Source organism: Castor canadensis, chromosome 3 (assembly GCF_047511655.1).
Source record: "Castor canadensis chromosome 3, mCasCan1.hap1v2, whole genome shotgun sequence".
Classification (NCBI taxonomy): Eukaryota; Metazoa; Chordata; class Mammalia; order Rodentia; family Castoridae; genus Castor; species Castor canadensis.
In genome coordinates this window covers 80,527,768-80,538,828 of record NC_133388.1, presented here as the reverse complement: position 1 = coordinate 80,538,828, position 11,061 = coordinate 80,527,768, and the positions used below count along the sequence as shown (strand labels likewise).

The 11,061-nt window shown below is 51.2% G+C and overlaps 3 protein-coding genes across 9 annotated transcripts; 2 read left to right on the top strand and 1 right to left on the bottom strand.

Annotated features, from left to right (window-relative positions):
• Positions 1 to 92: 92 nt before the first annotated feature.
• On the top strand, positions 93 to 3,430 carry Psme2 (proteasome activator subunit 2). The gene is made up of 11 exons (XM_020162904.2): positions 93 to 244; positions 548 to 580; positions 1,003 to 1,065; positions 1,309 to 1,395; positions 1,492 to 1,522; positions 1,608 to 1,705; positions 2,244 to 2,312; positions 2,566 to 2,633; positions 2,795 to 2,849; positions 3,136 to 3,222; positions 3,308 to 3,430. The coding sequence occupies exons 1-11, from the start codon at positions 197 to 199 to the stop codon at positions 3,386 to 3,388; spliced, it is 720 nt and encodes a 239-aa protein (XP_020018493.1). The 5' UTR covers positions 93 to 196; the 3' UTR covers positions 3,389 to 3,430.
• A 1,351-nt stretch (positions 3,431 to 4,781) lies between these two features.
• On the top strand, positions 4,782 to 7,901 carry Emc9 (ER membrane protein complex subunit 9). 7 transcript variants are annotated; one of them, XM_074068257.1, is made up of 6 exons: positions 4,782 to 4,971; positions 5,219 to 5,261; positions 5,390 to 5,466; positions 7,259 to 7,328; positions 7,411 to 7,505; positions 7,665 to 7,901. In XM_074068257.1, the coding sequence occupies exons 2-6, from the start codon at positions 5,238 to 5,240 to the stop codon at positions 7,849 to 7,851; spliced, it is 453 nt and encodes a 150-aa protein (XP_073924358.1). In that variant the 5' UTR covers positions 4,782 to 4,971; positions 5,219 to 5,237; the 3' UTR covers positions 7,852 to 7,901. The 7 variants fall into 7 exon arrangements, with proteins under 7 accessions (XP_073924358.1, XP_073924357.1, XP_020018528.2 ...); XM_074068256.1 differs by having other exon boundaries at positions 4,782 to 5,011; XM_020162939.2 differs by having other exon boundaries at positions 4,782 to 5,261.
• Psme1 (proteasome activator subunit 1) lies at positions 7,889 to 10,716 on the bottom strand. The gene is made up of 11 exons (XM_020162937.2): positions 10,465 to 10,716; positions 9,829 to 9,861; positions 9,653 to 9,715; positions 9,426 to 9,536; positions 9,292 to 9,337; positions 9,072 to 9,169; positions 8,780 to 8,848; positions 8,617 to 8,684; positions 8,451 to 8,505; positions 8,293 to 8,379; positions 7,889 to 8,119 (listed from the first exon to the last, which is right to left on the bottom strand). Exons 1-11 carry the CDS (start codon positions 10,501 to 10,503, stop codon positions 8,039 to 8,041), a joined length of 750 nt encoding a protein of 249 aa, XP_020018526.1. The 5' UTR covers positions 10,504 to 10,716; the 3' UTR covers positions 7,889 to 8,038.
• Positions 10,717 to 11,061: the final 345 nt, after the last annotated feature.

The window sequence follows — 11,061 nt, the reverse complement described above, 5'->3', positions numbered from 1 at the left end:
CCCAGCCAGCACCGCCCCTCCTACTAGCAACTGGCTGGGAATGGCTGAGGGGCTAACTACTGTTTGTGGCCTGCCAGGGGGAGGGGGAAAAGAAGAAAGGGGGCGGGGCTGAGGGGGGGCGGGCCTGGACCTGGGGAGTGAAAGCGAAAGCCGGGGCGGCCAGCCCCGAGACCGGTGATCTAGCAACTGGAGCAGCATGGCTAAGCCTTGTGGGGTCCGCCTGAGCGGAGAAGCTCGCAAACAGGTAATAGGGAACCGGAGGGCATGAAGGGGTCGGGGAACCCTTCTAAAGGAGTACAAGCTATGTGCTTCAGGAGACCACGGCCTTGCCAGAGAACTCCCCTAACCCCTCTTTAGGGCTTTCACTTCTGCCCGGGGATCCCCAAATTCACCCCTCTAGCCAGTCTGGACTGAGCTGGGTCTTCCGGAGAAAACTGGCTTGTGGAAAAGGTCTTACCATAGTTGGAGGGCACCCCGGTAAGGGGTGGGATCTTACTCTTTACAACAGAAATCCTTAACCAGAATCCGGGTACTGTTCTCTGTGCAGGTGGATGTCTTCAGACAAAATCTTTTTCAGGAGGTAAGCCTCTGAATTCAAGAGAATTGCCCCAAAATCTTACTGCAGTCCTTGAAAGTCACAGTCTCTCAGAGACACCCCTCCTCCCTACACACACACACACACACACACACACACACACACACACACTCACTCACTCACCCTAGACTTGGTCCCTACTTTCCTTACCATACCTTCACCCAAGATAAGCTCCTAATTACTCATCTTAAGTCTTACCCCTCTTAGGACTCTTCTCCCTTCTGCCACTCCCCTTCCCCTCTTTTGACTGGACAAAGCAGGAATACCACAGTCCTAACCTTGGTTTTGCCCCTCACCAACTTGGGCAAGTCCCTTCATTTCCATGATTTCCAAGGGCCTGTCCAGTCCTATTTCTCACACATCTCATTGGGTGTCTTCTATGACTACCCTTGCAATGTAACCCACAGGCTGAAGAATTTCTCTACAGATTCTTGCCACAGAAAATCATATACCTGAGTCAGCTCTTGCAAGTGAGTATTGTGGACCCCTTCTGCCCCATTCCATAACCTCTTTCCCCTCCACCACCCTCTCTAGCTAACAACTGGGCTCAGCATGCAGAGAACAGTTGTGAGTGGTGGACTGGGAACGTTAGGATGATGTGAGGCCTATGTCTAGGTTGGGAGGCAGAGATCAGAGGAAATATGTGGAGGGAAGGCCATAACTCTGGGTGAGGAAAAGAGTCTGGGCATCCCCTGACAGTGAACTCCGTGCAGGAGGACTCCCTCAATGTGGCTGACCTGACCTCCCTCCGAGCTCCACTGGACATCCCTATCCCAGATCCCCCACCTAAGGATGATGAGGTAAGGTACATAAGATATAGAGCTTGGACTTCCAATAGAGATGATAATCCTTCAAGTTATGACTGTTCTAAAACTACTTTCCCCTTTTTGTCTTAGATGGAAACTGATAAGCAGGAGAAGAGAGAAGGTAATAGGTAACCTGGTGACTAGGGAAGGGGAAGTGACCCATTGACTACTAGACGGGAAAGGCCTGAATCCCCTCTCTCTCACAGTCCCTAAGTGCGGCTTTCTCCCCGGGAATGAGAAGGTCCTGGCCCTGCTTGCTCTGGTGAAGCCAGAAGTGTGGACTCTCAAAGAGAAATGTATCCTGGTAACTCTGGGAATGGGGGACAGTGGTGGGGGAGGATGTGGGAAGAGAAGACAAACAAGGCTAAGCCCTGGTCTCTTTCAGAGACATGGTCCTAAATAAGGAAATTTCTTTCTGTGCCTTTGGTTTAGATACCCTGTGTTCTCCTTATTCTGCTAGACTTCTGGTATCACAATGATACCAGAAACTATGCTATATCACCTGTATAACTTAGAAACTAGTGCTGTGTCAGGTATACAATGGAGGTGATAAGACATAGGAGTTGGTTTAAGAGCTTGGGCCCAAGGGGAAACTGGATTCAAATCCTAATTCTGTCTTTCCTAGCTGATAACCTTAAATAAGTAACTTAGTCTGTGACTTCATGTTTCATCTGTTAAATGTGTACCATAAGACTATATACTTTGGAAGGTTGCTGTGATGATTGAATGAGATAAATAAGTCATAAGTGCTCAATTAAATGTAGCTGTTAATAGGAAGTGACATAATAGGAAGAACCTAGTAGGTGTGTTGAATGATTCCTTCCCTTAACCCCTTAACATAGGTGATCACATGGATCCAGCACCTGATCCCAAAGATTGAGGATGGAAATGATTTCGGGGTGGCAATCCAGGTGAGAAAAGGGTGACTGAAGACACTGAGTTGGAGAGACTTGGGAATGATAGGAGCTGGGCATGAATAAAAAGGAAGAGCGAGCCAGGAGCTTGTGGCTCATGCTCAAGTGGTAGAGTTCCTGCCTAATAAGTGTGAGGTCCCGAGTTCAAACCCCAGTACCATCAAGGGGGGAAAAAAAAGGAGGAAGAGGGAAATGGTGAGTGAAGAAAAGAGGAGATGACAAGTTTTCCTTGCCTCCCATGTCACCACAGGAGAAGGTGTTGGAAAGAGTAAATGCTGTCAAGACCAAAGTGGAAGCCTTCCAGACAACTATTTCCAAGTGAGAGCAACTGGAAGACCTGCATGGGGGCTGCAGGGACCTTTCTGTAGGACTCCCAAAGCTATGCAGTTCCATCAGGATGATGGGAGACTTGGGGAAGGGTGTGTGGGAAAAATCTCCCTGAACACACATTTCTGTGGCATTCTCCTTGCTTCTGGCAGGTACTTTTCAGAACGTGGGGATGCTGTTGCCAAGGCCTCCAAGGAGACTCATGTAGTGAGTACATGATCGGCCAGCATTTTAGCTGAGGCTAGTTGGGGGTGGAGTTAGGTGAGGGGAAGAGGTCCTCCTTGTCTTGTACATGACTTTCCCAATATGGAGAAGATTAAGCTAGAAGTATTGCCTAGAAAAACTGATGGATTCTCTTCTCTGCATGATCTTTTGTGATCCCATTTGTTGGTGGTGAGATTGGGTTTATCTCCAAGTTACCTATTCTCTATATGAGAAAATCAATGTTCCACCCTCCTGTGGGGCTGACTCAGCTTTGCCTCCCACATCCCAGATGGATTACCGGGCCTTGGTGCATGAGCGAGATGAAGCAGCCTATGGAGAACTCAGGGGAATGGTGCTGGACCTGAGGGCCTTCTATGTGAGTGTGGAGTAAGCCCCAAGGGAGTCAGATGGAGGGGTGAAAAGCCGAGAACCTAACTTTGGATGTTTTGGCCTTCCTTTAGGCTGAGCTTTATCATATCATCAGCAACAACCAGGAGAAAATTGTCAACCCAAAGGGTGAAGAGAAGCCATCTATGTACTGAGCTCAAGACTAGAAGGAAAATAAATGACTTATACTTTCTGTGGATTGCTTCTGTTTTGTGCCATTCATTCAAAGAGCATTTTTTGAGTGCCACCTATGTCCTGATGATGAAGGTGAATGTGGTGGTCAAAATGAATTTGGAGCCCATCCTGTCCTTAACAGGTTTCCTAAAGTGCAGGTTGGAAGATGTTACATGTCATGCCAGACATGCAGGTAACCTATAGTTTGGAATTTCACAAAGTTATTTCCCTCTGTGGTCTGATGGTAAAGTTGGCATTTAGCCAGAGCTCTTGGAGGAATAATCAAACTTTGGTTCCACAGGGAAAAGTTCTGTGGCCAAGGTACAGGAATGATAAAGGAGCAATCCTCATCTGCTCAGAGCAAATCTGGAAAATGAGGTTTCCCTGGGAGGATTAAGGGTGAATGGTAAGGGCAGGCAGGGAGAAAATGTCCTTCAAAGGCATTGTGGTAAAAGAAATGTATTACAGAACATTATTGGGAGGACAATTTGCCTTTTGTGTGTGTGTGGTATGGGGTTTGAACTCAGGGCCTATACCTTGAGCCACTCCACCAGCCCTTTTATGATTTTTATTTATTTATTTATTTATTTTTGGAGATTGGGTTTCTTGAACTATTTGCCCGGGCTGGCTTCACACTGCGATCCTCCTGATCTCTGCCTCCTGAGTAGCTAGGGTTACAGGTATGAGCCACCAGCGCCGCGCTTGCCTTTCTTTCTCTCTCTGGCCCCCTTATTCAACCAGTTATGGTCTTTATTTTTCCTTTCAGGATTCACTTTTAAGAGGGTTGAGGAGACAAAAGTTCCTCTGCTGTGGTGTTTGCCACAAATTCCATGAGATTGTTTAATTCAGGGTATTGTACTGTTTTTCAAACGTGGGATAAGAAGGTACTGCAAAGCACTTGACAATTTGGAAGTCCGCGCCCATGCATATCTCATTTAATCTTTGAAAGACCATGGACCTTTACATTACATTAAAGAAGCCAAGGGCCAGATAACCTGCCCTCGAAAAGGTAATACGGAGATGGCCTACAGGGCAGATCCACTCATTCTATCATAGGAGCAAGGCGGTCCTCTTTGACCCGGATTTCAAACATCCTTTGCTCCGAGACACCGGACTGTGGGCGAGCGCTCCATCACGCTGACTCGGCTGTGAGCCGTGAGGGCGGGCCGGACATGTTAACTGGCGCGGACAACCTGCAGTAAGAGGCAGAGGTCCGGTAGCCTAGCCAATAAGCGGATAGGTAATTTTCTTTCCTTTACAATTGTGCGTTCTTTCCGGTTCGCTTGAGACAAAGGCGGGGCAAGACCTGGATGCAGCCGCTTATTGGATAGAGGAAGAACTTCTAGACCTATCAGAGAACACCACGTGGGCGGGACTTCAGAGGAGAGTGAGGCCGAGCGCCAGAGCGGGTCTACGCCCGCCTGCTAGGGGCGGGGGAAGGTGGAGTTTGGTGTCGGGATTGCCTTCGGTCCTCCTGGGCCACGCTGGGGTCGGGCTCCGGACCGAGGTCGCTCAGATCCCGCAGGCTGCCTTTCACTGGTTTTGGCGTCACGGTCGAACCTAAGTGAGGAGGCACAGGGAAAGGCCAAGCTCGCTTTTGTGAGGTGGGGGAACCGGCGTTAATCGGGCTAGCTGCGTTCCCGGCAGGCACTCGCCATGGGGGAGGTGGAGATCTCGGCCCGGGCCTACGTGAAGATGTGCTTGCACGCCGCCCGGTACCCACACGCTGCGGTCAACGGGCTGTTGCTGGCGCCTGCGCCGCGGTCCGGAGAATGCCTGTGCCTCACCGACTGTGTGCCCCTCTTCCACAGCCACCTGGCCTTGTCCGTCATGCTGGAGGTCGCCCTCAACCAGGTGCCGCCGCTGGACGCACGAACCCCCTAACATCCCTAAGCCCAAGTTCATGCTGCCCCTTGGCAGCCGTGCGCACCCACAGAGCCAGCGGCACGATTTAGTTACTGATGGCCCCTTTCCCACGACAGGTGGATGTGTGGGGCACACAGGCCGGTCTGGTGGTAGCTGGGTACTACCATGCCAATGCAGCTCTGGACGACCAGAGGTGAGTGGGGTAGCAAGAGGCAGAAAGTAAAAGATTGTGACGGGTGTGGGTGGGGTGCAAATGAACCAAGGTCATTCCATCTCTTCTTCATCAAACGCTTAAGACCAGGGTTTGCACACCAGTCACTGTGTAGGGTACTGGAGTGAGGAGATGTAAAGACGAATAGGACGGAGCCCTGCCCTGGAGAAGCTGGGGTGGGGGGAAGGACAAGTGTATGTCAGCAAGGATCGGCTGATCTTGCGTTAACTGAGGTGCCCCCCAAGTGCTGAAAAAACACAAAGGAAGCCCAACTAGCAACTTCAAACAACAGCAACTTTTTATATAATGATATATATCAGATGTGTATCAAGTTACCGGGTTTTGGGTTTTGGTTTTTTTTTTTTTTTTTTCCAATACTGGGGCTTGAACTCAGACCCTAGAACTCGAACCACTCACTCCACCAACTCTTTTTTGCAAAGGGTTGTTTCGAGATAGGGTCTCGAGGAACTATTTGTCGAGACTGGCTTCGAACCGGGATCCTCCTGACCTGTGCTTCCTGTGTAGCTAGGATTACAGGCCTGAGCCACCGGCGCCGATTCAGATACAGTTTTGTGGGCTGGCGGATCAAGTGGTAGACTGCCTGCCTAATGAGCGAGAGGCCCCGAGTTCGAGTTCAACCCACAGTACTGAAAAAAAAGCTTGTGATTTGCTTTTTTCCTCATTTAATAGATTTTTGACATCTTTCCATCTCCGCACCAAGTTCTACCTTATTCTAACAGTTGTCTAGCATGAATGTGAATCTACCATAATTAATTTAATGCCTTACATTAAGCATTGGCTATCTTGGTTATCTCCAAGTTTTTTTTTTTTTTCTTTTGGTATTGGGTATTGAACCCAGGGCCTTGAACATGATAGGCAAGTGCCCTATCATTTGAGTCACACTGCCAGTCCCCAGTAAATATTCTCACACTTTTTTTTGGGTGGGGGCAGTACTGGGGATTGAATTTAGGGTCTCATGCTTTCCATGTAGACATACTAGCTCTTGAGCCAATCCACCAGCTCTTTTTTTTGTTGGTTATTTTTGAGATAGGGTCTCACCTTGGCTGTCCTCCTTCTTCTACTTGTTGCTGTCCCCCTAGCTGGGATGACAGGTGTGTGCCACCACACCCAGCAACTGAAGTTTCCAGAACTTTTTGCCTCCCGCTGGCCTCAAACTTCTCCCAATCTCTGCTTCCCAAGTAGCTAGGATTATAGGCTTGAGCCACAGCGCCAGGTCCCAGTTAATTTTTTTTTTTTTTATTGTGGGACTGGGGTTTGGACTCAGGGCTCTACTGCTTGCTTTGATTTTGCTCCAGTCTATTTTGCTTTGGTTATTTTGGAGATGGGGTCTTACAAACTATTTGCCCAGGCTGGCCTCAAACCTCAATCCTCCTGATCTCAGCCTCCCAAGTAGCTAGGATTACAGGAGAGCTACAGGCACCTGGCCCCAGTAAATTCTTTGTAAGTGGAATTTCTTGATTAGCATATATAGTATATAATTTCAATCTGGTTATGCCAAATTACCTTTCAAAAAGACCACCTTTGATTTCCACTTTCACCAGCAGTGTCTGAGCACCTGTTTCCCACAGCACTCAAGCATCAAGCAGTCGTGCATCAAGCATCAAGCAGGCCTGCCCACCCTCCTCCCTCAGGCCAGCGAAAGGGAAAGGCTACAACTGCACTCACATCTATGAGACCTGGGAGGCCCACCTCAGATGAATAGGGTCTGTCCACAGAGTCGGCTCCTCACTCCTCTGATCTTCCCTCTACACAGCCCTGGGCCTCTGGCCTTGAAAATTGCTGGGCGAATTGCAGAATTCTTCCCTGATGCAGTACTTATTATGGTAAGACTTGGATTTAGGGGTGAGGAGGGAGAGAGAAAGTGGGGGAATCCTTGAAATTCTCAACTGTTTTTTGCCCACCCAGTTGGATAATAAGAAACTGGTGCCTCAGCCTCGTGTGCCTCCAGTCATTGTCCTGGAGAGCCAAGGTCTCCGCTGGGTCCCCAAGGACAAGAACTTGTAAGTGCCCCATTCTCTCCACCTCTTCTTGGAAACCCAAAGCTTCTGACCTTCTCTGTCCTTGGTCCTGCCTCAAGGTTCCTTTTCATGACGCAGCCTATTAGTCTATGTATGGCCCCAATGCCCACTGTCTGATCTTCACAGGGTTTTCTATTTCAGAGTGATGTGGAGGGACTGGGAAGAGTCACGGCAGATGGTGGGAGCACTACTGGAGGGCCGGGCCCATCAGCACCTTGTGGACTTTGACTGCCACCTTGATGACATCCGGCAGGATTGGACCAACCAGCAGCTCAACACCCAAATCACCCAATGGATTGGTCCTACCAGTAGAAATGGAAATGCCTGAGCCACGGCCAGCATCAGAATACAATAAAGAGATGGGCTGGTGGGCAATGATATGACTTTATTTATTGTGTCTGGGAAGCAAAGTGAGGGAGAAATTGCAACAGGAAAAAGGTAGGGGAAAGTCTGGAATCCCTGGCAAAATATAGGAAGGTCTCTGCTGTAGGCATCACAGAAGAGAGAAGAGGTTCTCAATAGATCATTCCCTTTGTTTCTCCCCGGGGCTTCTTCAGCTTCTCGAAGTTCTTCAGGATGATATCATACAATATAGCCTATAGGGCCAGGAAGGAGTGGGGGTCAGACACAGGCCCACTGTGATTCTGTGCCCCATTTCTAGCCTTGTGGAGAGGCTGAGCTTTGTGATCTTCCATCCCCAGCCTGCAAGGTTAGAAAGTGGGTAGCCTGAAAAAGGTGCCTCTGCCCACCCCTGCCCCTGCCTCCTCACGTAAGCATTACGGATCTCCATGACCATCAGCCGGATGTCGCGGTACTCTGCCTCATCCAACTCATGCACCAGTTGCCGAAAGTCACCCTGCAGAAACTCAGTGTCAGGCTGACTTAAAGTAAGTCCTACCCCGTGCATCCTGACTGGGCCTCACCTACCACATGGGGTTGTTTGGCTGCTTTGGTTACTGCATCACCACGCTCAGAGAAATACCTGTGGGAAGTAGAAGTAGGGTGGGTGTATGGTGTGGGAAAAGAAAGGGAGCCCAGGCTTCTATCCCAAAACAAAGGCAGAATATACATGGGGGTGGAGGTGACCACTCACTTAGAGATTTGAGTGTGGAAGCCTTCCAGCTTGGTATGAAGGCTGGTCATCAGCTCAAACACTTTCTCCTGGGGAAATCACGGTGCGTGGGGTGGGGAGAGGGTGTTGGAAGGAGGCATGGGCTACAAAGAAGGGAAGGGGAGTTAGGTGGCAGTGCCCTTACCTGAACAGCCACTCCAAAATTATTTCCATCCTCAATCCGAGGTATCTGTAGCTGCAGCCAGGTAGTAACCTGAGAGTTGAGAGGGGATAAGCCACGTCAGCCACCCAATTCCCAGGCTCCTATCTTCCCTTGCTTTCCTGCCCACACTGGACAGAGGGAGGCCAGATTCATCTTGGTTCTGGGGCCTGGACTGCTGGCTTCACTTCTAAGACCTGGCAAGTGTCATGCCCTAACTGGCAGGGACCAAGAGGACAAAGCGTTTGACCTGAAGCCTGGAGATAGAAGTGCTCACCAGGTTGAGATGCTCAATAACATCCTTGATTTCAGGCTTGAGGCGCTGCAAAAGGACCACAATCTTCTCATTGCAGTTCACTGGGCCACAGGGAGGACCTAGAGAGTGGGCAGTGGGTCAGCTACATGTGTGAAGGTAGGGAAGGGGAGAGTACAGTGGAATCCTTAGGGAGGAGCTCCTGCACAGTGGAAGTCTCTTCCAGGAAGTTAATTTCAAGCACCTTTATCTTCATCTTCCCCTTTCTTCTTTTCATCCTTGTCTTCCTTCTGCAGGGAGAGAGGAACTCATGGGAGATAGGACCAAGATTGATTTTTCCCAAGGTTGGGCCCCCTCCTCCCAGGTCTCCTGGCTTGCCTCTTGCTGTTTCTTCCGCTCCTCCTTCTCTTTCTCCTTTACTGGATCTGGCACTGGGATATCCAATGGGGCTTTCAGATTGCTCAGGTTGGCTTCATTCAGAGCTGGATCCTGGTGTAGGGTAGGAGGAGTGCTAAAGACCAGGGTGTCCCTCTTGCCTCCTCACTCATGACTCCCAGACTCTCTTTTTGGCCCCTGTTCCCTAACTCCCCAACTGGTCCTGTTACCTTTAAGAATGCATCTAACTCAGAAATCTTCTTGGGGAAATAGCTCCCAAGCAGGTTCTCTGTCTGTGTGAGGTGGGGGTGGAGGAAAACGAGGTCAAATCAAGATGAGGTCAGCAAGGGAGGGCTGAGCAGTAGAAGTTGGGCAGGGGTAGGGGTGCTAATGGGACAGGTCTTACCTTGGTACACAGGTCTTCACGAAACACATCCACCTGTGGAGCACAGACCACCCTTCAGAAACATGGCTTAAGGTCAGGTTTTTTGAGGTCAGTTCCCTAGGGGTTGTGTAGGGCCTGACGTAGGGAAGGGTGGACTGGAAGATCCCTGTTAGGGTGGACTGAGTTGTCAACTGCTGAGTAGATCCAAGGGAGGGTAGAGTGGATCCCCAGGGGGGCTGAATGTGGAGGATGAGAACACTCCTGGCGGTCAATGGTTCATGTGGGAATATCCCTGGGTCGCCTGGGCTGTGTGAGGAGGAATGCTAGAGCCCTCTGCGAGTGGACAAGGGCTGAATGCACTGTTTGCCCCGGGGCCCTTCCGAAGGAAAGGACCACGAAGTGGCAGGGGTAAGTCCCGCAGCTCGTCTGTGTGTGGCCGGGCCCAGCGGTCTTCCCTTCCGCGCTAGCTCTTCGCACCACCTCACCCCGCTGAACCACAGCCGCCTCGCCACTCCCAGGGACTTAGACGCTCCCGGGAAGTAGGCTCGGTTGACTGACCCCGACCCAGATCGGGGATGGGAGGCAAGTCGCGGCAGCCCTCAGCTTCTTGGAGCCACGCCTCCCTAATGGCCCCCTCCTGGAACCCACAGCGCTCACCTTGGCTTGGGCGTCGGGCTGGACCCTGAGCAAGGCCATGGCCGGGGTGGGGGGAGCCTAGCGCTGCACGAGGAGCCAGGCAGGAGTGGGCACGGGAAGGGAAAGCGAAAGCGGAGATCGCAACCTGCACCGCCTTCCTGGGTAGTGGGGACTGGAGGGACTGCAGGAGGCGGGGTCAGCCCGGAGGGAGGAGGGAGGAGGGAAAAGGGAGGAGGGCCGGAGGAGCGGGGGCGGGCGGCGGAGGATGGAGGCCAAGGTGGAGGCTCCCCCTGGAGCTACGGAAGAGCGCTGCCGCCGGGCTCCTCCGCCCCTCCGCCCCGCTCTCCAGCCTGGAGCCTGGCTTCCAGTCTCCGCATCTCTGCCGCCTCTCGACTGGCAGCCTTCTGCCCCGCCCCGCCCCCTCCCCGCCTCCCATCTCCCTGCCTCCGCACCCCGCTCTCTTTCTCTGCTTTGCCCGGGTCAATGATAAGCCTTACTTGGGGTTCTTCCATCTTTTCTGATATGGAACAACATCCTGCCTCTGTTCCCTAGCCTTGCCAGCGTGGTTCTTTGGCTCCCCGGGTATTCTCTCGCTCACGAAGCGACACTCAGAAGCTG

Excerpts from the sequence above, each read along its gene's own strand:
- Psme2 (XM_020162904.2), top strand. The coding sequence starts at position 197 with ATGGCTAAGCCTTGTGGGGTCCGCCTGAGCGGAGAAGCTCGCAAACAG. Across the intron at positions 245-547 it reads GCGGAGAAGCTCGCAAACAG|GTGGATGTCTTCAGACAAAA; the intron begins GTAATAGGGAAC and ends TTCTCTGTGCAG. Across the intron at positions 2,634-2,794 it reads TTCCAGACAACTATTTCCAA|GTACTTTTCAGAACGTGGGG; the intron begins GTGAGAGCAACT and ends TGCTTCTGGCAG.
- Emc9 (XM_020162939.2), top strand. The coding sequence starts at position 5,064 with ATGGGGGAGGTGGAGATCTCGGCCCGGGCCTACGTGAAGATGTGCTTG. Across the intron at positions 5,467-7,258 it reads GCAGCTCTGGACGACCAGAG|CCCTGGGCCTCTGGCCTTGA; the intron begins GTGAGTGGGGTA and ends CCCTCTACACAG. Across the intron at positions 7,329-7,410 it reads CTGATGCAGTACTTATTATG|TTGGATAATAAGAAACTGGT; the intron begins GTAAGACTTGGA and ends TTGCCCACCCAG.
- Psme1 (XM_020162937.2), bottom strand. The coding sequence starts at position 10,503 with ATGGCCTTGCTCAGGGTCCAGCCCGACGCCCAAGCCAAG. Across the intron at positions 8,506-8,616 it reads TTCCACACTCAAATCTCTAA|GTATTTCTCTGAGCGTGGTG; the intron begins GTGAGTGGTCAC and ends TACTTCCCACAG. Across the intron at positions 8,120-8,292 it reads TGGAGATCCGTAATGCTTAC|GCTATATTGTATGATATCAT; the intron begins GTGAGGAGGCAG and ends CTGGCCCTATAG.